The sequence below is a fragment of the Oenanthe melanoleuca genome, chromosome 2 (genome assembly GCF_029582105.1).
Source record: "Oenanthe melanoleuca isolate GR-GAL-2019-014 chromosome 2, OMel1.0, whole genome shotgun sequence".
NCBI lineage: Eukaryota > Metazoa > Chordata > Aves > Passeriformes > Muscicapidae > Oenanthe > Oenanthe melanoleuca.
In genome coordinates this window covers 1,141,663-1,167,002 of record NC_079335.1, presented here as the reverse complement: position 1 = coordinate 1,167,002, position 25,340 = coordinate 1,141,663, and the positions used below count along the sequence as shown (strand labels likewise).

The following is a 25,340-nucleotide window of genomic DNA, read 5'->3' as shown; positions in this document are numbered from 1 at the left end:
GCTGTCTATTGGGAGGAACAAGAGAGTCATCCTAGGTAGAAAGGAATATATGGGTATCAGTTGGAACAATTATTTTCTTTTCAAAAAGCCTTTGTTGTTGTCGGTGAGAAGAAATAGAGCAGGAGGGGTCCCTGTACCCTTGTGGGAAAAGGGACGCGAAGGTTCCAGGGCAGGATCTGGAAAAGTGTTGGGATGAGGTAGTGGGAGGTGACTGTTGGTGTTTGCTCAGCACTAGTGAGATCCCATCTGAGGTGTTGTGTGCAGTTCTGGGCTCCTCAGTGAGACCAACTCAGGGCCATCCAGATAAAAATGGGCCTGAAAAATGTCCTAGATGAGAAACTGAGAGAGCCAGGAATCCCAGGGAACAAGGACCGACAGGGGAGTGCCATCAGCGTGTGCAAGTAACTGATGGTGGGGAATGAAGAGGAGAGTGCCTGGCTGTTCTCAGCAGTGCAGGGCAAGAGAGCAAGAGCAAAAGCAAAAAGAGGTGGAACTTCATGGCGAAAAACGCCAAAAATCTTTCATTATGAGGATGATCGGAGATTGGAAGCACTGGTGGAGTCTCAGTCTTGGGAGATCCATATCTGAACTGTCCAAGGTGCTGGAAATTCTCATCCTCCTAGTCTTGTTTGAGTAGGACAATTGAAGCACTTGCACTGCAGGGCTCCTGCCCATGTGGTTGATGTTGTTTCTTTCTTTGCTGGAAGGCTTCAAGAGTCCTGGCCAGGAAGAGAGTTTGTCTGGTGTGCACTAGCATAGAGTGACTTTTCCATTTTAGTGCCAAGCAAGGAACTGTTGTATCAAAAGCTTTGGTGTGGCAGTGTGCAGTGTGTATGACATGTTCTGATATGTGTTCCCTCCTGTGATTCCTGAGCCAGATTTCCTTATTAGTTGTTTCAGCATATATGTAAGAAGAGGGTTGTTGCCCTGTTCCAGGTACCCCAAAGGCCTGTAGAGCTCTAGAATGTGCTGAGTGAGAATGTGAGACCATTGGAAATAAAAAAAAAAAAGGAGACATTTCATGATTGATGCAAGAAAACTTTATTGATGTGACAGAATTAAAAGTCAGGAGAAAGAAGTGGAAATAATCTGTGGTGATGTGTGAGCAGGATGACCCTCAGCCAGGACGCTTTAGTTGCAGGAGGTGTTCCCAGAGCCCTGAGATGATGGTTGGTGACAGAAACAGTGCTGAGAGTCCTTAGCAGTTGTAGCCACCCCTTCGGCCATAGAAGCCCAGGCCTCCCAGACCATAGCCACAGCCCAGCCCATAGCCAAATCCACGGCCATAGCCAAAACCACCAAAGCCACCAAATCCCCCAGAGATGGGCTGTCCCTGCACACTGAGTTCAGTGCCCACGGCAGCCGAGGAGGTGGATCCGACGGCGGTGCTCTGGGGGAAGGAGGTCATGATGGGTCCTGGCAGGGTGACCAGCACAGGGGAAGGGTTGATGATGACGCGGGAGTCCTGGCATTGCAGGGCACAGGGCTCGTTGCAGCTGTTGGCCAGCGGGGTGGGTCCGCAGGGTCGGCAGAGGTCGTAGCAGGCCATGGGTGTGGTGTGGAGGGTCCCTGGAAGAGAGAGGGGGTGAGGCAGGGCAGGGGTGTGGGGGTGTGAGGGGTGGTGATGCAGGAGGTGAGGGAGTGTGGAGGTTGTTGTGGGGCTGTGGGGAGGCGTGAGGGCTGCTGAGGCTGGGGCTGAGCGTACTGGAAGAGAGGGTTCAGAGGTGCAGGAGAAGGAGGATCAGGGGCTTGAGGCTCACCTTGTCAGCAGGAGCAGGAGGAGAAGGAGTGAGGAGAAGTGTGTGAAGGAGAGTTTCTGGGATTGCTTTTATGCTGGTCCTGGATGGGTGGGACAGCCTTGTCCCATGGCCTTGGGGTATTTTTTAGGCATCAGCACCTATTCGCTGGACCAACCTGGCATGAAGCCATGAGGTGGGGAATTTTTTTATTAATGTAGTTCTGCAATTCCATGTCCTTTTGAGGCTGGTTTCATCTGACCTTGGCAGCAGCTTTCATGAGTTGGTATACAGGATGATTTGATTGTTCAATGTATTTCATGGAGGAATGAATAAAAAACCAGAGCCTTGGACATTTGCAACATAATCACTGAGGTCATTATGTGGCACTCATATGTTGTGGTTTGTGGGTGCCTTGTGAAGACTGGGACTCTGTTCTGTGCCGCTGGACGTCCATCAGCCTTTTTTGTCAGCCAGGAATGCTGAGGGAGCTGCTGATGTCCTGAGGAGGTCACTTTGCAATAACTTTTAAAGGTCTTAGTGCTTGGATGAAAGAGAGCTCATGGCGTTGTGTCTTGGACGGGATCAAAAGAGAAGATCTGGAAAACCAGAGTATGTTTAGACTATACTTGTTCCAGTGTACTGGTTTGTTTGGATTTCTCAAATTTATACAGCAGCATACACTGGCATTTAAAGTGCATTTCTACACCTCATTCAGAAATGTAATAAAAAGAACAAACCTGGTCCAATCTGTTTCTTTCCGCAGCTGGTCTGTGATGTCAATTTACGCATTCTGCATTCAAGCCATCAGGTTTCAAAACTTTTGTCCTACAATTTTGTGTTTCAGTGAGCCAAAGCCAGTAATTACTAGAAGAGGGTCACTGGGCTCCTCTTCTCTCCTCTGTCATGGTGGGAGCGCATATTTTTAGAATTTTGTCGTTCCGTATCCTTTTCTTGAGACTGTGTCTATTTGACATGGGCATATTGTCAATATGCCATAAATGACTTCAGTGATGACTTCCCAGTTGTCCAAAGCTTTGGTTGAATCATCTACATATCCTGACATGTACTGTCATCAGTAAGATAATGGTCGCTAATTCTCTCCATTAGAAGCTGCCTCCAAGGTCAAATGAAAACAGCCTCAAGTGAAGGACATGGAGTGGAAGAGTCCCAGGAAAGAAAACACTCCCCACCTCATGACTCACAGGGCTGGCCAGCCAAGAAATGCAACCTCCAAAATGCCCCAAGGCCATGGAACAAAGCTGTCCCACCCATCCAGGACCAGCATAAAAGCTGGACCAGATCCTCTCTCCTTCACACACTTCGCCTCACGCCTTATCCTCCTGCTCCTGCTGACAAGGTGAGTCTCAAACCCCTGACCCTTCCGCTCCTGCACCCCTGACCCCTCTCTTCCAGCACATTCAGCCCCAGCCTCAGCAGCCCTCACACCTCCCCATAGCCCCACAACAGCCTCCACACTCCCTCACCCTCCTGCATCAACACCCCTCACACCCCCACACACCTGCCCTGCCTCACCCCTCTCTCTTCCAGGGACCCTCCACACAACACCCATGGCCTGCTACGACGTCTGCCGACCCTGCGGACCCACCCCGCTGGCCAACAGCTGCAACGAGCCCTGTGCCCTGCAATGCCAGGACTCCCGCGTCATCATCAACCCTTCCCCTGTGCTGGTCACCCTGCCAGGACCCATCATGACCTCCTTCCCCCAGAGCACCGCCGTGGGATCCACCTCCTCGGCTGCTGTGGGCACTGAACTCAATGCCCAGGGACAGCCCATCTCTGGAGGATTTGGCTTTGGCCTTGGCTATGGGCTGGGAGGCCTGGGCTGTGGCTATGGCAGAAGGGGCGGCTACATCTGCTAAGGGCTCTCAGCACCACTCTTGAAACCAACCACCCACTCCCTGGAACACACCCCAGGCATTGAGGATGGTTCAAATGGGCTCATCACTTCCAGCTCCTGCTCTCAGAGCACCAAGCAAGGCAGTAGCCAAGGGGCCAGCCTGGGCTGCCTGCAAACATGGCCCATCTGCCTCCTGCTCTTCTCCCACTCCCTGCCTCCGCACTGCCCCTTCAGCTTTGTCCAGCTCCCTCTGCTGCAAACCCCTTCCCCCAAGCCAGGGACCATTGGGCACCTGTTGGGCTGCTCTCACAGTGGGGCAGGACGTCATTGGTGTTCTGGCCAAACCACCTGCAATCAAAGAACCTCAGCTGATGGTATCCGTGCTTGCACCTCAGACCATCTCCCTTCCACTGGCTATTCCTGACCTCTCACTGTTCTTTTGCCTCAATAAAATTATCTTGCCTTGCAACCTGAGATGTCTCCTTTAACTTCTTTGTGACAAAGGTGTGCCAACCACACTTAGCACAAATCCATGTGTCCACAAGCTATTTGTGGACGGTGGAAATTGCACCAACACCTCTCTTGGAATTGGTTCCTCAGTTCCACTACCCAACAGGAACCACTGGCACACTTTGTGTGCATCACAGAGAAGAACTTCAGTTGCTTCATCACAGGCCTGGGTACACTAATGCAGGTCCACCCTTCGTTCTGGCACAAGCCCCTCATGGGCAGTGTGTTCATTTTGTCTGGACATCAGTTGCTCCAGGCCCTCATCATATTCCATTTTCAGATCTGTTCAAACTGCTTCATGTCTCTTATTTTCAGGTCTCAGGGTTGGACACAAAACTCCAGTCTAGCCTGACCAGAGCAGAAGGGCAGAATCCCTCACCTCACCTTCTGCCCATGCCGTGGGCATGAGCCCAGGACACAGGGAGTTGCTGGTCATCTCATTTACACGGCATGTCCCGTTATTCATCCACTAACATCCTAAATATTTCTCCTCTTGGCTGCGCTCAATCCGTGCATAGTCCAGTCCACAGCCATGTTTGGCATTGCTCCAAACCAGATGCAGGACCTTGCACTTGGCCACGTTCAGCTTCGTTAAACTGATAATATCCCACATCCGCAACCTGTTCCAGTCCCTCTGGATGCCATCCTTTCTCTCCAGACAACCAACCACACTATCAGCTTGGAGTGCTCCCTGGTTTTGCTGATCATCCCAGCAGGCAGATTTCTGTCAATGCAAATTTATAATAATCCCAACACGAGTCTCTGAAGGTCACCACTCATCATTCTTCACACAGGGACATGGAGCCATGGACAACAACTCTTTGAATGAGACCATCCTGCCCATTCCTCACCCACCAAACAGTCCAACCAACATCCACTTCTCTCCAGGTTAGGGACAAGGATGCTGTCTGGCACAGGAACAAAGGGCAGCACAAGTCCATGTACAGGATACTTGCACCTCTTTCCTTATCCACCAATGCTGGAATGAATACCAGCTCATCAAAGCTGTCACCAAGGTAAGGTGGGCATGGCTTCGAGAGCAGAACATGGAATTTAAGAGCTGTGGGAAGCAAAACAGTCCCAATCTCACGACTCACCAGGCTGTGCCAAGCAAAAGCAGCTAGCCTGAAATATGTCCCAATGGCTGTCCCAAACATTCAGCCCCCGATCATCCTCAAGCCATACCCTTGACCTTCTCCAGCAGAGTCTTGTCTTCCTTGTTCCCAGTAACCCAGAAATTAACAGAGTTCTCCAACATCATCAGAGCAGAGCAGAGGGGCAGAATCTGCTACATCTGGATTGGAGCAATCCCAAACACACAGGATAAAGGCTGGGTATTGAGGAGATTGAGCCCAAGGAGGAGCATTTGGGGTGTTGCTGCATGAAGAATTGGCCATGTCCTGCCATGTGAATGTCCCAAACAGAAACCTCCCTGTGCCCCAGGCTCATCCCCACAGCATGGGTAGCAGGTGAGGGGGGAATTCTGCTCCTCTGCTCCACTCTGGGGAGACTGGAGATGTTTGCTCAGCTCTGGGACCTGAAAACAAGGAAGACATGGATCTGGTCAACCAGAGCTGGAAATACCCCTGGAAGATAGTGATAAACAGGAGCAACTGACATCCAGAAAAATTAAACAAACCAGCCATGAGGGGCTTGTGCCAGAGGCAAGGATTGATCTGCATTAGTGTATCCAAGTTTGTGTTTCAATAGCTGAAGGGTTCCTGTGATAATGCACTGGAACAGGAAACTGTGGCAGTGAGTAGAACTGCAAAAATAATATGTAAAAGTGGTGTTGGTAGACTTTTTCACTCAACCCCGTGGCCTCTACAACTCTCGCTTAGTCCTGACTGAGACTGAAAGAAACCTGGGAGAAGAAAGAAGAAGGAGTCTTCTGAGGTTATGATGCAAGAAATCTTTATTGAGGTAGAAGAGTGAAAAATCAGGAGCAACCAGGACATGTGATCTGGTCTGAGGTGCAGGTAGGGCGACCATCAGCCAAATCCCCTTCCTTTGAGGTATGGCCAGAGCATCAAGGTCTTCCTGCCCTGTACTGGGAGTAGCCCAGCAGAGCTGCCTGATGGTCTCTGGCCTGGGAGAAGGAGTTTTTTCAGAGGGGATCAGACACAGCTGAAGGGGCAATGCAGAGCACGAAATGGGAGAAGAGGAGGAGGCAGATGGGCCATGTTTGCAGGGCAGGCCCTTTGGCTACTGCCTTGATTGGTGCCCTGAGAGCAGGACCTGGAAGCACTGAGCCTGTTTGAGAGACTTCGACAAGAGAAGTGTCCTCAGCACCCGGTGTGTGTTCCAGGGAATGGGTGGTTGGTGTCAGGAGTGGTGCTGAGGGTCCTTAGCAGTTGTAGCCGCCCCTTCTGCCATAGCCACAGCCCAGGCCTCCCAGACCATAGCCACAGCCCAGCCCATAGCCAAATCCACGGCCATAGCCAAAGCCACCAAAGCCACCAAATCCCCCAGAGATGGGCTGTCCCTGCACACTGAGTTCAGTGCCCACGGCAGCCGAGGAGGTGGATCCGACGGCGGTGCTCTGGGGGAAGGAGGTCATGATGGGTCCTGGCAGGGTGACCAGCACAGGGGAAGGGTTGATGATGACGCGGGAGTCCTGGCATTGCAGGGCACAGGGCTCGTTGCAGCTGTTGGCCAGCGGGGTGGGTCCGCAGGGTCGGCAGAGGCTGTTGCAGGCCATGGGTGTGGTGTGGAGGGTCCCTGGAAGAGAGAGGGGGGTGAAGCAGGGCAGGGGTGTGGGGATGTGAGGGGTGGTGATGCAGGAGGGTGAGGGAGTGTGGATGCTGTTGTGGGGCTGTGGGAAGGTGTGAGGGCTGCTGAGGCTGGGGCTGAGGATGCTGGAAGAGAAGGGGCCAGGAGTGCAGGAGCAGGAGGGTCAAGGGGACTGAGGCTCACCTTGTTGTCAGCAGGAGAAGGAGTGAGGAGAAGTGTGTGAGGAAGAGAGGCTCTGGGCCAGCTTTTATGCTGGTCCTGGATGGGCGGGACATACTTGTCCCATGGCCTTGGGACATTTTTTTAACCAGTAGCATTTACATTGCCCAGCCTGGTGAATCATGATGTGGGATTGTTTTCCTTCCTGAAGTTCTGCAATTCCAGGTCCTTCACTTGAGGCCGTGTCCATCTGACATTGGCGGCCACTTTCATGAGTTGGTATTTGGGAAGATTTGATTGCTCTATGTTTTTCAGGGAGAGCTGAATAAGCAACCAGAGCCCTGGAGACTTGCAATGTCATCAGTGCTGTCCTTTCGTGGCAGTCACGTGCTGTGGTTTGTGGGTGCCCTGTGAAGACTAGGACTCTCTTCTGTGCCCCTGGATGTCCAGTCATTATGTTGCACCCAGGAGTGCTTTGGAGCTGCTGATATCCTGGGGAGGTCACTCTGCAATAACTTGGTGCAATCTTGGTGCCTGGGAGCTCTTCCTGATTGATGAACAAGAGCTCATGGCCTTGTGACTTGAATGGGATCAAGGGAGAGGTTCTGGGAAATACGAGTCTGCTCAGGCTGAACTTGTTATGGTCCATTTGGATTTCCTAAATTCACACGACAACCTAATCTGTCACTTAAAATGTATTTCTTGACCTTGCTCAGAAATCTAAGAAATAAACATCAAATGTGGCCCATCCCTTTGTTCCCAGGCTGGTCCAGGATGTCAATTCATTTATTCCGCATTCATGCCGTAAGGTTTCATAATTTATATCCTTTGAGTCTTACTATTATGTTCCTTTTAACAAATAACCATTAATTACTAATGGATGGTCAACAACCTCGTCTTTCCTTCTCTGCCATTATTCGAGCATTTCTTTGTTGAATTCTCAGATTCCATGTCCTTCTGCATCTATCTCACCTTAGTGGCAGCCTTTAAGTGTGCATTTTGGAGACTAGATTTTGGTGTTGTGGGTGCAGGATGAAGACTTGGCCAAAGCTTTGGAGAACTGAGGTGTCATTACTGGGGCCAGCCTGTGGTGCTGGCTTGCCATGGCTTGGGGACATGTGAAGAGTTGCCCCTCTCAGCCCTGACAAGCTGGTATGGGCTCTGCAGCTGTTCCAAGTGTCTGGTGTTGCCCCTTCCACCCCATTCCCTCTCTCCACACAATTTTTCCCACTCTCAAAACCTGACTGGAGACTTTGCCATTACCATTGGTCGTGCTCTGAGGGTGTCTTGGTATCCCTCTTGTCTGTAAGGATTTGATATTCAGGGTCTTTTGGATCTTTACTTGGGTGTTGAGGAGTGAGATCACTTCTCTGGGCAATGTCTGATTGTCAGAATGAGGATTTGGAAGTTGTCCAGGGTTTTTGGAGGCGAGTATTTAATTATCCTCAACAACCCAGTCAAGTCCAGGTGTCCAGTGCGATGGCCTGAGAATGATCTAAATGGCAGGGCCCAGAGGGTTTTAATCTGGGCTGTCCTAAAAATGGGGACAACCTGAGAGAGCTGGAAGTTCTTTCAGGTAGAAGGCAAGAATGCAAATGGGACATGTTCTCAATACACCATGGAACTACCTCAGATGACACACGAGTTCTCCTCAGCTTCGGCTGAATGCTCTACGTGCCCTGACACGCGCCATCAACAACCACACACTGGTCTCTAATTCTGGCAATTACGAGGTGCTGCCAAGGTCAGATGGACACTGCCTCAAGGGAAGAACATGAAACTTCAAGAAGAAAAACACAGACCACCTCAGGACTCATCAGGCTGGGCCAAGCAAGAGCTGCTGGCTAAAAAATGCCCCAAGGCCATGGGACAAGGCTGTCCCACCCATCCAGGACCAGCATAAAAGCCAGCCCAGAGCCTCTCTCCCTCACACACCTCTCCTGACATCTTCTCTTCCTGCTGACAACAAGGTGAGTCTCAAGCCCTTGACCCTTCTGCTCCTGCACTCCTGACCCTTCTCTTCCAGCACCCTCAGCCCCAGCCTCACACCTCACCACCCCTCACACCTCCCAAAAGCCCCACAACAGCCTCCACACCCCTCATACCCCTGCCCCGCCTCACCCTCCTGTCTTCCAGGGACCCTCCACACCACACCCATGGCCTGCAACAGCCTCTGCCGACCCTGCGGACCCACCCCACTGGCCAACAGCTGCAACGAGCCCTGTGCCCTGCAATGCCAGGACTCCCGTGTCGTTATCCAGCCTTCCCCTGTGCTGGTCACCCTGCCAGGACCCATCATGACCTCCTTCCCCCAGAGCACCGCCGTTGGATCCACCTCCTCGGCTGCCGTGGGCACTGAACTCAATGCCCATGGACAGCCCATCTCTGGAGGATTTGGTGGCTTTGGTGGCTTTGGCTATGGCCGTGGATTTGGCTATGGGCTGGGCTGTGGCTCTGGTCTGGGAGGCCTGGGCTGCTATGGCAGAAGGGGCGGCTACAACTGCTAAGAGCACTTAGCACAACTCCTGACACCACCAGCTCACTGCTCTGGCAAGAGCTCCTGCAAGCAAAGTACCTTTGCTGATGGTCACCCTACTTGCACTTTATACTGGATCTCCTCTAATTCATTCTCCTGTCTCTTCATTCTTTTGCCTCAATAAAGTTTTTCTTCATCAAAGCCTGAAATGCCTCCTCCTCCTTTTTGAATTCCTGTGGTCTCACATCCTCACCCAACACAATGCCAGGGCTCAATAAGACATTGGTGAAAGGAAAAGGGATGCAACACTTTTCTCTAGGAATTATGTAACCACCAGTAGCCAACAAGACCTGCACAGGAAGCAGAGAAGGGGGGAAACTTTCCAAAACATTCCACAAGCCAAACACCAGCTATACCAAATGTTTTAACACATCAATGCTCTCCTACTCATGGCTTTAGCAAAGTCTCTCTCTGCCAGCACACACCTGACAAACTCTCTTCCCAGCAGGACTCTCAAGCCCTCTGAATAAACAGTCATAAAACCTTCCACTTGGGCAGGAACTTTGCTGTTCAAGTGCTTCATTCCCTTCTGCTCAAGCAAGACCAGCAAGAACATAGCTTCCAGCACCATGGACAGTTCATGTTTTGATCTCCCAGCACAGTCTCCATCACCTCCTCCCCTCTGTGACCAACCTCCCACTGAAAAATTTTTGCTTTCTTTTCCTACAGAATTCCCTGTGCCCAAGGCCTCTTGCCCTGCACAAGAGCGCTGCTGAAAAGAGCCGGGGTCCCTCGACTTGATCCTCTGCCATCAGAGATTTGCACACACTGATGACACTCCCCTGTCCATCCTTGTCCCCCAGCAGTCTCAGCTCTCTCAGCCTGTCCTCTAGGAAAGATCCTCCTTTAGAATATTGCTGGCCCTGAAATGGTCTTGATTCACTAAATCAACTTTGTTTCCACACTGGGGTGGCCAGGACTGCCCACAACCCCTCACGAGTGCTAAACAGACAGCAGGGTCACCCTCTCCCCGCCTGGTCATAACATTTTTCCAGATCCTACCCTGGAACCTTGACATCCCTTTTCCCACACAGGGCCACTTCTTTATCCATTTCTTCTCAACCACAACCACAAAGGCTTTTTCAGAGAAGAAAAAAATTGTTCCAAGTGACTCCAAGACATTACTTCTTACCTGGGATGACTCCCCCCAACAAAAAGCACTTGGCAGCCACCATTCCTGAGCTCCTGCAGATATCCAGAACCACTCAGGTTTTCAAAAGGATCCATCTCCTCAGCTACAGCACTGGGAATTACTGCCATCTGGTCTTTGGGACACTGACCACAAGCCTCTGATTCCAGTTCTTCAGATCATTCTCAGGCCACCACACTGGGCACTGACACAATCCAGACTTGCCTGGTTGTTGAGGATCATGCAATGCTCACCTCCAAGAATTTTGTGCAACCACCCAATCCTCAATCTGACATTCAGATATCGCCAGAGAAGTGACCTCACAACTCAGCCCAAGCTGAGACCCAAATGGTCCTGGATATTAAAACCCTAAAATCAAAAAGGGCACCTAGAAACCCAAAGAGCATAATCAACGTGAAAGGTAAGGTTTAATGTCAGAGTTTGCCAGACTGGGGAAATGCGATGAAGGTGGGAATGCAATGGAAGGGGCAAAACTAGATATTTGGAACAGCTGCAAAGCTCAGACCAGCCTGACAGGGCTAAGAGAGACTGGGGGCAACTCTTTACAACACACCCACAAACCACAGCACAAGAGTGTCATGGGATGACCTAAATTATGACACCCCAGCTCTCCAAAGTTTTGGTCACGTCTTCAGCCTGTCCTGACATGAACCATCAACAGCAGAATTTGGTCGCTATTATTTGCAATTAAAAGAATTAAAAGCTGCCACCAAGGTCATATGGAAATGGCCTCAAGAGAAGGAATCACAGAATTTAGAAAGACACGCCAGAACCATGAGAGGGGAGGGAAGACGATCACGCCTACTGCCCGTTAGTAATTACTAGGTTTTGCTCAAAGGAACACAATACTAACATTTATAGAACACAAGTTATGAAACCTTACGGCTTGAATGCGGAATAAGGGAACTGAGGTCACAGCCCCAGCAAAAAGGGATCTGGCACTGGTTTGTTGTTTGTTTACTGGATTTCTTAAACAGGTCAAGGAATGCACTTAACATGACAGAGACTGTTGTCATGTACATTTCAGAAATACAAATGCACCAGAAAACTGGAACAAGTTCAACCCAACCACGCTCATTTTCCAGATTCTCTCTTGATCCCATTCAAAACACAAGGCCATGAGCTCTCTTTTATCCATCAAGAAGAACTCCAAGGAAACAGGACCTTGCCAAGTTATCGAAGAGTGACCTCCTCTGGAATATCAACAGCTCCCTCAGCATTCCTGGATGCAACAAAATGACTGATGGACATTCAGGGGTCCAGAAAAGAGTCCCAGTCTTCACAAAGCACCCGCAAACCACAGTACAAAAGTGCCACAAAATGACCACCCTGATGATATTAAGAGTTGTCCAGGTCTCTGGATGTTTATTAAGGCCTCCCTGAAACACACTGAACAATCACAACCACCCAAATACCAAATCATGAAAGCTGCCACCAAGGTCAGATTGACATAGCATCAAGACCAGGACACGAAACTGGAAAACACTCCCCACCTCATGACTCACCAGTCACGAAAATGCTGTTGCCTAAAAAATACCCCAAGGCCATGGGACAAAGCTGTCCCACCCATCCAGGACCAGCATAAAAGCCAGCCCAGAACTGCTCTCCCTCATACACTTCTCCTCACTCCTTCTGCTCCTGCACCTGCGGACAAGGTGAGCCTCAAACCCTTGACCCTCCTGCTCCTGAAACTCCTGACCCCTCTCTTGCTCCTGCACGCTCAGCCCCAGCCTCAGCAGCCCTCACACCTCCCCACAGCCCCACAACAGCCTCCACACTCCCTCACCCTCCTGCATCACCACCCCTCACACCCCCACACCTCTGCCCTGCCTCACTCCCCTCTGTTCCAGGGACCTTCCACACCACACCCATGGCCTGCAACAACCTCTGCCGACCCTGCGGACCCACCCCGCTGGCCAACAGCTGCAACGAGCCCTGTGCCCTGCAATGCCAGGACTCCCGTGTCATTATCCAGCCTTCCCCTGTGCTGGTCACCCTGCCAGGACCCATCATGACCTCCTTCCCCCAGAGCACCGCCGTCGGATCCACCTCCTCGGCTGCCGTGGGCACTGAACTTAGTGTGCAGGGACAGCCCATCTCTGGGGGATTTGGTGGCTTTGGTGGCTTTGGCTATGGCCGTGGATTTGGCTATGGGCTGGGCTGTGGCTCTGGGCTGGGAGGCCTGGGCTGCTATGGCAGAAGGGGTGGCTACAACTGCTAAGAACCCTGAGCACCTCTCCTGACAGCAACCGCCCACTCCCTGGAACACACCCCAGGCACTGAGGACACCTCTCTGGGCCAAGGCTCTCAAACGGGTTCAGCACTTCTAGCTTTTGCTGTCAGGGCACCAAGCAAGGCAGTAGCCACGGGGCCAGCCTGGGCTGCCTGCAAACATGGCCCATCTGCCTCCTCCCCTTGCACTGCACTCCACTCCACATCGCTCCTTCAGCTCTGTCCAATTCCGTCTGCTGCAAACTCCTTCTCCCAGACCACCGTGCACCTCTGCTGGGCTTCTCTCACTGTGGGGCAGGAATGCCTTGGTGCTCAGCCCAAACCATCTGCTATCAAAGGACCTTGGCTGATACTTGTCCCACTGCACTTCAGACCAGCTCCCTTTTATTTAATTCTCATGCTTTTTACTTTTTTTTGGCCTCAATAAAGTTTTCCTGCATCATAGCCTCAGACTCCTTTTTCTTTCTTCTCCCAAAGCTTTTCCAACCTCTCATGGCCTGAATCCAGGTGTCAGTTGTCCATAATTTCCAGTAGGACTTGGGTTTGATGTTCACCCTCTTTCCAGTCTGGCCGAGCCACACATCCCAATAGAGACAGGATCCTCGAAGGTGCCAAGACTTATCCAGGAAAATATTTCAGCCAAAACAACTAGTGGTGTAGTTTTTCCTTCCAGAACATGGCACAAGTCTTTCCCTTGCCCAAATTAAGGCTTGGATGCAGTTGTGCTCATTCACATGGGGCTCTGATGAAATCTGCTTCTGTCAGAACAGCCTTGGCCATCCTCCTTGCCCAACACCTCTCACGAACCATAAGGAGAAATGGGAAGGAATGTTGGAGGCAAGGGGAATAGGAAGAAGAGAGAAAGGAAGTGGGAAAAATGTGTTATTCCTTTCCATGGATTCAGCACTGACTTCAGTGTCCCAATTCCATAACCCGTAAGGCATCGACCAAACAGGCTCTGATCCCTTTTCTACAGGGACCATCACTGTCCTGTTGGAACCCTGGTCACTGAGAATTTTAGATTTTCTGTGCTGACAGGCACTGACCCCCAGGAGAACACTGCATTTGAGATGAGGCTGTGGAGAAGGCTTCCAAAATTGAATAGAACTAAGAATATGGGTGTGTAGTTTGAATAGAAGTATGTAATATCACATGGTGGAAAACTTAGAATTTAAGGTTTTAGAATATAGTAATATATATAAAGCAAAATAGAGGTTTTAGGGCAAAGGCTAGTCTTTCTTCTTCACCTTCTTCTTTACTTTCTTCTTTGGTAAGAAATTTGGGTGATTTTGTGCAACTGGATAAAAAAGTCTGCATTGCAAGCCATGGGTGGTTAGTTATAAGATTTAAAGTAAAAATAATACAAGTATCATTTCTTAATTAAACAGTTTAACCTTAAAAAGCCTTGTAGAAAAAGAGATATGCCTCCATTTTTAGTTTGTTAGCTTAAAATAGTGTAAAACTCACAGCTTATAAAACTGTAATATAAATAAGAACTATTAAACATCTAAGTCCAAACAAAAAATACCATCTCGTGCATTTAATTCCAACCCTAACAGAAACAAAATCAAAAACAAAAACAAAAGAAAAAAAAAAAAACCACAACACTGTCTGAGGTATCTCCTTTGTCCTGTGCTGAGGCCAAGGTGGTGAAGAAATGGCTGCAGAAACCATCCCATGCCTTCCTTCCATCCCTGGAAGTGTTCAAGGCCAGGCTGGGTTTCTTTGAAAACAAATTCCTATGGTACTGCAAATATTTGCTTTGGAAATTTCAGTGATTAGGGACCAGAGACTGGAAAAATTATGAATGAGTAGAGGGAATCATCTCAGACTGGACTAAAGGAGGCTTGGGGGGATCTTTCTGGAGGGAGGGTGGAGCCAGATGGGGTTTGTGTTCTGTTCCCAGGGAATAAGAAAAAGAAAGGGTGTCAAGTTGTGCCAGGGGGAATTTAGTTGGATATTAGGAAAAATTCCTTCCTGGAAAGGCCTTTCCAGCCCTGGCACGGCGCAGGGATGGAGTCCCCATCACTGAAAGGGATCAACATCCATGTGGATGTGGCACTTGGGGACATGGTTAAGATAAGAGTGGCTTTGGCACTGCTGGAGGAAGAGCTGGACTCAGACTCAGAGGGCTTTTCCAACCTCAGCAACTCCACAATTGCACAACCCTTTGGAATTTGTTGGGGTGGGAAGTTGATTCCAAGATTTCAATTCCTTGTGGTAAAAATAGATCAAATTTTGCCATTTGGAACCTATGGATCAGTCCCTCTTCTAATTGTGGTCATTTCTAATGAACCACTTCATTGATGAGAATGAAGAGCCATTGAAGAGACAATGATAAACCAGTTATAACTCCATGATGAAATTCCACTAAGCATTCCTAAACCTTTGTTATACACATAAATAATTCTAGATTAATTCTAATTTTATGTTCTCTTTTATGTCTCATCCACGCAGCGAGTTGATGAACTTGGAAGTCTTTCCCAACCATAATTATTCTAGGATATGATTTCAATTAGGAGAGTGGACCTTCCTATCAAACTTTATATGGATAAAATATAATTAAATGTCATTTACATTAAACCAGCTTTTGTTGGTGCCTTTGACAGTGAGAGTTTAATCAAACAATTTCACGACACTTTGGTGTGGAGGTGCTGTTCACCTTTTCCATGCCCTGTGGAGTCAGGGCCTCTGATTTTCCACTTTGTAATAAAAATCCCCTTCCCTCAAAACCAGCTGCAATTGATAAATCCATCAACAGACCCCCACAAGCAGATGGGGAAGGAAAAATAACCCCCTGAAGATAAAAAAAAAAACCAAAAGAAGAAACCTCCTGCTTTAAGTAAATCCATAAAGCCCCACCAGAATAAATCAGAATAAATGCCAAAACCAAAACACCCAGCAAAGGCCTTCTAGGGGAGAAAGGTTGCCAAAAAATAGATGAGGAAGTACCTGGTTAGAAAGCCCCGCCTAAAGAAATTATTAAGATTGAGCAATGAGCACGCAAAAATAGAGGGGAAAGGCAAAAGGATCAATTTTAGTTAAAAGCAGGGGGGGAATGACAAAAAAACATGAAACATAAATTGAGACAAAGGGGGAGGGATAAAGATCCAAAAAGCAAAATGCTGCTGGAAGTGTCAATAACAAGAAGGAACTGAAATTCTCCAAAGCAAATCTGCTGGGTGCCACAGACCCCTCAGTTCTGCACCAGCTTCATGTCACTATTCACCATCAACAGGGTCCCTGGACCACCAATTTTGGGTGTTGTCACATCCTGCCCTCCCTGTCCCCACCTTGATGGAAAACTTGGGGCAACTCAGAGCAGCCAGGACATGGAATTGTGGAATGGTTTGGGCAAAAAAGGACCTTCAAGATCTTTAATTCCAACATTCTGCCATGGGCAGGGACACCTTTCACCATCCCAGTTTGCTCCAAACCCCATCCAACCTCGCCTTGGAGACTTCCAGGGACCCAGGGGCAGCTACAGCTTCTCTGGGAATTCCATTCCAGCCCCACACTACTCTCACAGGGAGGAATTCCTCCTCGATATTCCAAATTTCCTCTGTTAATTTAAAGCCATTCCCTGAGTCCTGTCCCTCCAAGCCCTTTCCCAAATATTTCTGTCAGATCAAACTTCCAACGGGAAGCAAAGAAAGCAAATCCATCAGCCAATTCCCTCCATGACCCCACTGTCAGCATCCCGTTACTCCTGGGGGGCTGCACCCGACCCCACGGAGGGAGCCCAAGTCCCTCCACCCCGGAAAAGTCTCTGCAGTGATGGCTCTGCCTAAGTCAAATCCCATGGCCATGGAATTCACCTTCCTGGAGAAAAGCTGCCTGGACAAAGGGGTTGGGATAATCAGGGGTTGGAACTAGGTAGACTTCAGGGTCCCTTCCCAACCCAAACCATTCCATAAGGATTTAGGAGCGCGGCTCTTTCAAGGGAATTATCCGGGTTTCTTCCTGGGCCTCCCTTGGCCTGTGCACACCAGGATGCTCCGTGCCTTCCTCTCGTCCCAGGTTTTGTTATTCCCTGGGAAGATTGCTCAAGAACCAGGAGAGGACTCATGTACAGAGGGCTGAAATTATATTTTCCACTCCCAAAATCCTGTGTTACTCAAGAGGACTTTGTGACTGGTGACTGAATTCCTGCGGCTCTGCTCTCAGGTGGGACAACAACATTTCCCAATTTCCCAGCTCGGCACCTCGGACACCTCTTGGAGAAGCCAAGCAAACAGAAATGAAGATTTTAGATGAACTTAGCAGCTATTCAGGGTGGTGTGAACATCAGGAGAGCCAGGAAAGCAAATTCACTGACATGGAAAAAAATCATCCCTAAAAATCGCTCTCCAAACCTGAATGAGTCTTGTTCTTTAGCTTCATTCCTTATGGTTGGATTTGCAACAGGCTGAGGGGACAGAAAGGGAGCAACATGTTCAATGATGGGATTAAAACATCTGCACTCAAAGATTTGGGCTGTGGAGAAGCAGTGGAATAAATAGGATTGGATTCTATCCCCACTGCTGCAAACAAGAGTCATGGAATGGTTCAGGTTGGGAGAGAATTTCAAGATCATCCATTTCTACATTTTCTTGATGAAAAAGTGGATTTATATTTTTCCACTCCTCCTCTTGTTTAATCATTGAGGGGTGTTTTCAGAGCTGTTCCAAGCCTTTATATAACTTAAAAGTATTAAAAGACAACAATCTCATGTTTCCATGGTGACAGAGACAGGCTGGAGTTGTTGGCATCTCGTGTTTAATCAAGGTTTAAAAGTCAGAGAAATTTGGTTGGAGCTTCCCTGAAAAGCCTCCAATGAGAGGCTGTGTCCAGGAACAGAATCATGGAATGATTTTGGGTTGGGAGGGAACTTGGTCACATCCTCAAGTGCCACACCACAGCCCTCAGAAATACCCTGATTCCCCCCTGGAAGTGTCCAAGGGCAGGTTGGATGGGGCTAGGAGCAACCTGGGGGAGTGGAAGGTGTCCCTGCCCATGGCAGGGAAATTCCCTTCCAAACCAAATAATTCCATTATTTGGTGATGGAATGGTCTTTCTTGGATCAAGATGCTTAGAGAAAGCGACTAAGCTGCTCTTTTATTCTAACATAAATCAGGTTACATTGAAAAAAACCAAAAACCAAAACCCCAAAAAAGCAACCAGCCCAAAATTAAATGTTTCCAAATGAAATCTAAAGAGGAGCAGGAGAAGAAGCCCAGGAAAACACCAAAATTCTACTGACTCACCCTTTCCCAGCCTCCATCCCTCTCCACACACGACCCAAAGGAGCTCAGAGGAGAAAACCTGACTGGTTTTGGGTCCTTCTGCTCCCCAAAAAACCACGGGTTGGACGTGAGGAAGCTCTCGCTGCTGTGGAAAAAAAGAACATGTGAGCAGCACCCGGAGCCCCGGGCACGGCGGAGCCGCCGATCCTGCTGAGACAGCCGGCCAAATTCCTGGAAAAATTGCAAGTCAGGGATTGTGCTGAGGCTGGAAAGGGAATAAAAGGGTTCTGTGGTTGGTTATTCACCATGACCGAACTTGTCCCCTCCTGACAAATTGAATTCCCCAAATTTTGGCCACAGGGCGAAAGCTGTTTCGAAGGTCTCATGGTGTCCTCAACTCAATTGTCACTCAGTTGTGCTTTAGCCTCCCAAAAATATTTTATGAGCTCCATCCTTGGGGTGCTTTGGGGTTTTGGGGGGGTGCGTTGATGGGCATCATAGCGAGGGAATATCTGATGGGAAGAGGTGGGGGGATCGAGGGAAAAGTTTGGAGCAGACAAATTTCAGCGGGGACCCCCAGGCTGAACAGACTGGGCAGCGCTGGGGGGGCCCAAAGGGGTTGGAACCTCCCAGTTTGGGGTCTCCATCCCCATCCCAAAACACCAGGGAGGGAATGGGAACATGGATGTGATGGGGGGCAGGGAGCACAGGTCCCACAGGGTACCGTGGGTATTTTGGTGTGCTGGGGGACAAGGGGGGGTGTCACACACCCGGGGGGGGCTCAGGAGCATCCGTGGGGCGAATCCCGGGGGATTTACCGTGTATTACCGTATGTACAAATGTATGCGCGCGCCACGAGTACCGTATGTTTTCTCAAATGCGCATCTCAACGGGACCGTAATTTCCAGCGCGCATGCGCAGCACCACCGCCGTTATTTCAAAAGCGCATGTGCAAAATAAGCACCGGATTTTAATGTGCGCATCGCACCGTTACCGTAATTTCACCGCGCGCGTGCGCACAACAATAACATAGTCTAAATTCGCATGTTACCGTAACTCCAGATGCGCACGCACATCACAACTACCGTAATTCTGTTTGCGCATCACACAATTACCGTACTTCGAGATGCGCATGCGCACCTTAAGTACCGTAATGTCCAAGTGCATCCCACAATTACTGTGCTTCCAAGAGCGCATGCGCGTACCAGGTATCATAGTTCCAAATGGGCACCGTGCGACTACCGTATTTACAAATGCGCATGCGCGCCTCAACTACCGCAAATACAAAAGCGCGCCACACCATGATACCGTAATTCCAAGTGCGTATCCACAACTGCCGCATTTCCAAATACCCACGCGCACCACAACTACCGTAATTCCAAATGTGCATCCAGGCAGAGCTACCGTAATTACAAATGCGCATCCCATCTCAAGTGCTGCAATTCCAATGGTACCGTATTTCCTAACCCGTGTGCGCATCATGACTGCCGTTTCCAAACGCCCCTGCGTGCCATGACTACCGTATTTCCAAGTGTGTATCGCGCCCCTCCGTATCTCCCAGAGTGCATGCGCACCACAACTACCGTAATTCCAACAGCACATACCAGAACTACGCTGTCTAAAGGCGCATGCGCAAAAGTACCGTATCTCCCAATGGGCATCACAAATACCGTAATCACAAATGCGCTTGCGCGCCGCAGTTACCGTAATTCAAGGAGCGCATCACAACACAACTACCGTATTTCCTAATGCGCATTCACCAAATCTACCGTACCTCCGAGTGCGCATGGGAACATAACTACCGTAATTACAAGTGCGCATCCAACATAACTACCGTATTTTAAAGTGCGCATCAGAAAGTGACTACCGTAATTCTAAATGCACATCCCAAAACTACCGTATTTCCAAGTACGCATGCGCATAAAAGGAACGACCGTAATTACAAGAGTGCGCCGCAACCCCGTGACTACCGTAATTCCCAGTGCACACGCGCATCTCAGGCCACACCCCCGCAACGCGAGCAGCGCTACCGTATTTCCCAGAGGGCACGCGCACACCACCCCCAAAACCCCATCCTCCTACCCCTCCCATCATCCCCCGCGGGGGGCTCATTCCCCCCGCCCCTCATTTGAATAGGGGCGTGGTCTAGCCGGAGGAAGGGGGCGTGTCCGGGGCGCGGCCCCGCCCCCCGCGCTGCCCCCATTGGCCGCGCCGCCGTTGTCGCTGGTGACGGGGACGCGGCGGGGCCGCCGCGCTCAGAGCGCGCCGGGAGCGGCCGCGGCGGGCACGGAGCGAGGAGGGGCCGGGGGGGGCTCGGGGTCGGTCACGGGGGGGGCCATGGGAGCCCGAACCGGGGCCGGGGCCGGCGGCGGCGAGCGGTAGAGCCGCCGGGGATCATGGCGGAGAGGTGAGAAGCGGCACCGCGGCGGGGAAGGGAGGGGGGATTTGGGGAAGGGGGGGGGCGGTGGGATGGGTGGGCGCGGGCTGCGCCTCCTGGTCCAAACCTCCCCAAATCTCCTTTAGGGACCCTTTCTTGCATCCCCCTCCTCTCCATATGGCGCTTATGGGGGTGCCCCCTCCTCTCTTGAGGTGCCCTTGGGGGGTCTTTACCCTCCGCCATCACCACTCTGGGGGGTCTCAGCCCCTTTTGGGAATGGGAGAGGTTCCCTCCTCCTCTGGCTCCGTTTTGGGGGCTCCACTTTGATTGTGGGGCTTGGGGTGGGGGGGCATTCCTACCTGCACTGCATCCAGGTGTTGGTTTGGCTGGAGAATTCCAAACCCCCCTCCCAGATTTTGGTGCATGGAGGGGAGTGGGGGGGGCTGGATGCGCCCACCTGGTTCCCTGTGGCTGTAGGAAGAGGATGGAAAAAGGGGATGGAGCTCAAACCCCACCCTGGGTTTCGGGGAGACCTGGGAGAGGAGAGGGGGAAATGGATCCTATCCTGCTCTCAGTGAAGGGGCTGGATCCCACCCTGCTCCGTTTGGAAAGGGTTATGGAGGGGCTGGATCCCACCTGGTTACCCCTGGAGGGGCTGGATCCCCCCTGCTCCTCACAGGATCCTATCCTGCTGCCCATGGTTGGGGTTGGATCCCTGATTTTTGGAGGGGCTGGATCCCATCCTGCTCCCTATGGAGGGGTTAAATCCCACCCTGCTCCTCACAGGGGATTTTATGGAGGTGCTGGATTCCACCCTGCTCCTTATGGAGGGGTTAAATCCCACCCTGCTTCCCTTTTTGGAGGGGTTTGGAGGGGCTGGATCCCATCCTGCTCTCTCTGGAACAGCTGGATCCCACCCAATTCTCCTTGAGGGGTTTCATGGAGGTGCTGGATCCCATCCTGCTCTCTCTGGAACAGCTGGATCCCACCCAGTTCTCCTTGAGGGGTTTCATGGAGGTGCTGGATCCCATCCTGCTCCCCATGGAAGGGGTTTGGAAGGGCTGGATCCCATCCTGCTCCCCATGGAAGGGGTTTGGAAGGGCTGGATCCCACCCTCCGCAGGATGGTGATGGTGGTGGTGGGGGGGGGGGGTTTAAATCCCACCCTTCTCTCTCGGAGAGGTGATGGAAAAGCTGGATCCAACCCCATCCCGCTCTCCGCGGGTGCTCCGCTCGGGATCGGGCGGGGGGAAGGAAGGTCGGTGATGCCCGGGATGGATCCCGTGGGATGCAGGAGGTGTTTTCATGGAGGTGTAAGGTGTGGCAGGGCGAGGGGGGGGAGGGCAGCTCCCGGCGGGGAGGGGGGGCCCGGGGAGGCGTGGGAGTGGGTGTGGATGCGGGGATGCGCCGGGAAAGGGGAGCGGGCAGGGATGGAGCCGGGTGGGATGGAGAGGAGGAGGAGGAGAAGGTGGGGGGGGAGCTGCAGCGGGATGCGCAGCGCCGGAATTTGGGGCGGGGATCTCGAGGACCGAATCTGCTGGTTTTGGAAAGGTGGAAGGGCAGAGTTGTTTGGGATTTATTTATTTCACGCGGACGACTGAGCTGCTGGTTCGGGATTTTTTTTTATTGCCCCCCACTTTCCCTGCGCCGTTTCCCCCATTCCTTGCGTTCCCCTCCGGCTGCGAAAACTGCAGGATGGGAGTGGAGTTATATATTTATTTATTTCCTTATGTATTTATTTATTTATTTCCTCGTTTATTTATTTTCTCATTTATTTATTTCCTTCTTCATTGAGCAATTCGTCGGGTTATTTATTTATCCCCTTATTTATTCCCACTTTAATCAACCCCTCGAGTGACCTCTACGGAGAAATCCGCAGCTGCTCCACGGCTCCCGGAGCCTCACCTGGCACACGCAGCTGGGTGGGATTAAAGGGGAAAACAAAAAAAAAAAACCCCATGTTTTCCATAGAAAATGGATGGATTTGGGATGTTTGGAGGGAGCCGTGAGCAGCAGGTGGCTCGGACAGGGCTGGAATTGGGATGTGGAGCTTCCCTGGGTGCCTCTGTGTCCATCCTGGGATTGGGGTTGGTTGGGCTCCTTCCTTCCCCCGTGGAATGTCTTTTCCCAAATGGATGCTCGTCAATTCCAAAATCAGCAGGGTTGCAAAATTTGGGGATCCTGGTTTGGTGCTGCCGGAGTGGAAACCCGATGGTTTTGTGGAAGAGGGAGAGTGACGGGATTTGGTTGTGGGTATGGATTAGTGCAGGAATGTGGGATCTCGGATTATTGGTGGGATTTTTTGTGTGGAGAATTGGAGTTCTCTGAGTGTTACTCTGTGTGGGTTTTTAGGGAGGTTGAGGGTTGAATTCCTCGGGATGGGTGGAAGAGGGAGAGCTCGAGGCATCCCCTTCCTCTGAGGAATATCCTGAATTACAGAATCCTGGGATGGTTTGGGTTGGAAGAGGCCTTAAACCCCACCTAAACTTTCCATGATCCCAGGTTTCTCCATCCTACCTGGCCTGGAGTTGGACTGTGGGATCTTGGGGTCGCTGACCAGGACCCCAAGGCCTAAAAAAAAGCCTAAACTTGGGTGAATTTAACTCCAAAAATTAGAATTTTGTGTCACTGGTGGTGGCACAACCCATCCTACCAGAACCAAGGATGGATTTTCAGGATAATCCCAACATTAATCCAGTTGGGAAAGAGCATTTCAGTGCTTCCTTTGGGAAGAAAGGCCTGTGGGCAGGCCCTCGTTTTCCAGGGAAGTTTTTGCTTTTCCCACCCAAATCTACGGTTCCTGGATTTTTCCTGCTGCAAATCCAGACAATCCAAGGTCTGGGCTGTCTGTGAGCCAGATGTCCTTGGGCTGCTCTTTTCCAGAGGGGCTGGAGATGTGTTCAAAGGGATTTTTGGGAATATCCTGCTGTGCCGTGGGATTGGCTGCTTGGAGTGGTGGGAGCAAAGAGGGGTCAGGGATTTATGGAATTGTTTTGGGCTAGGAAAAGACCCTTAAAAGCATGGAGTTCAACCCTGAAATGTTGGAAGGAAAGGGAGGCTCTTGAAGATTTTCCAAATTCCTGACTCAGGTTGTTTCCTGATATCCGTGAGTTCAGTTTTATCCTAATTTTTTGGGATTTTGTTCACTGGTGCCACTGTTTTGTTGGGACAATGAGCCAATTTTTACCCCGGATGCAGCCCTGAGTGGTTTTTATGGATTGTCCAATCTTTGCAGGGTTTCCAGGCCTTTATATCACTGGATCCTCCCAAATGATCCACAGTCATTTTGTAAAAAACGGTGTTTCATGGAATTCCAATTTCTGGAAAATACAGGAATGTTTTGTGTGTGTGGTTAGTTGGACATCACACCTGGGAATGTGTGGAATCCATTCCGTGAAAATCTTGTCCTGTAGGCCACCAAATCCCTTCTTCAGAGGGAAGTTGGAGAATCCCTGGTGCATCCCGTAGGTCCTCCCTATGGATAATCCTGATGTTCTCAGGGAAGGAATTCCTTCAACTCCTTTAAAGCTTTTTTTTTTCTTTTTTTCCCCCCTCCATTTCTCAGAAAATTTGGATGAATCCATAGTTCTTTACCTGGATTTGATGGTGACCTACTTAGGCCTTGATCCCAAAGTTCCAGGGTTTTGGAAACTCCTCAAACCATTCTCAGGAAACCAAAGCTTTGCGGTGCCGTCGTTCCTTTCCTGAGAAATTATGGATTTTGGAGTCCCACATCTGGGAATTTGGGGATGGATGCCACAAAAAACCCAACCAAATAATGACCCAAAAATCTTTAAAAAAAAAAAAAATCCCAAATCCAAACCGCAGAATACAGATGGGAATTCAGGCAGATTCCAGAGCCAAATTGGTGTCAAATCTTGTAAAACCACACGTTCCCTCATGTGGACCAGAGCTGTGGAGGGGCCTGGATTTAGGGGAGGGATCCCAAATCATCGGATGTGGGATTTTTGGGACTGTGCTGTGGCTGCTGTCGCTGTTTTATGGAGTTTTTATTCAGGAATGTTTGCTGCAGGTGATAAACATCAGTGGGAATTTAGTTTCGCTGATTAAGATTTGGATAAGATGCTTCCAAGTTGCTCCAGTGACCTCTTAAAAAAAAAAAAATGCTTTAAATTATCATTCCTTGCTCTTCCTTCATCCTCTCCCTGCATTTTTGCTCCAGTGATTATTTCCTTACATGCTCTAAATAACGCATTGAACCCCGACCTTTCCTCTTCCTCCTCTGGCTCTTCCCAAAAATAAACATTCCGGCTGGAATTTAGGTTCCCCCCCACCACTTTCCAACTCATCCAGGCTGGCTATTTTTAATTCCAGCCGCCAAGAAGTGTTTGAGGGATAAATGTGCTCCAGGTGCTGAGAGGAAGAAGTGGAGCGCTCCAGACCTCCCAGTGCCCTTGGGAATTCATTGTTATCCCTGAAATTGCTCCCAGGGATCCCCAAATCCCTTTTCTATGTTTTTATTTTTCGGTTTTCCAGCTCCTGAAAGGATCACATTGTGCTGTTCCAATGGGAGGTGCCTCCTGTGTCAAATTCTTCATCCCTCGCTCTTTCCTTGACCTTCACAGATCCAGGGATTGGGTTAATTTCCTTCCTCCTGCTCCTGCCCCGTAAACATTCTCACATCTGGCTCTGCCATCTTGATTTTTAGGGAATAAATCCACCAATCCCAGCTTTTTTGGGAGCTAGAAATGTCACTGTGACTTTTGGGATATCCCTGTCTCCACATTCCCAAGAGGAAAGTAAATCTTTTATTTAAATAAATTATTTAAATTATTTCCACCTTTTTTTTTTCCAGTCGTTA

The 25,340-nt window shown here is 50.2% G+C and overlaps 1 protein-coding gene and 1 pseudogene across 3 annotated transcripts; one reads left to right on the top strand and one right to left on the bottom strand.

Moving 5' to 3' along the window:
* Positions 1–1,027: 1,027 nt before the first annotated feature.
* On the bottom strand, positions 1,028–19,701 carry LOC130250146 (feather keratin-like). Of its 3 annotated transcripts, none has more exons than XM_056485544.1 (3): positions 19,443–19,625; positions 18,164–18,287; positions 1,028–1,569 (listed from the first exon to the last, which is right to left on the bottom strand). In XM_056485544.1, the coding sequence occupies exons 1-3, from the start codon at positions 19,563–19,565 to the stop codon at positions 1,199–1,201; spliced, it is 618 nt and encodes a 205-aa protein (XP_056341519.1). In that variant the 5' UTR covers positions 19,566–19,625; the 3' UTR covers positions 1,028–1,198. The 3 variants fall into 3 exon arrangements, with proteins under 3 accessions (XP_056341519.1, XP_056341520.1, XP_056341518.1); XM_056485545.1 differs by lacking the exon at positions 1,028–1,569 and adding an exon at positions 6,455–6,828 and having other exon boundaries at positions 19,547–19,701; XM_056485543.1 differs by lacking the exon at positions 1,028–1,569 and adding an exon at positions 6,455–6,828.
* On the top strand, positions 8,851–9,506 carry LOC130250147 (feather keratin B-4-like; annotated as a pseudogene).
* Positions 19,702–25,340: the final 5,639 nt, after the last annotated feature.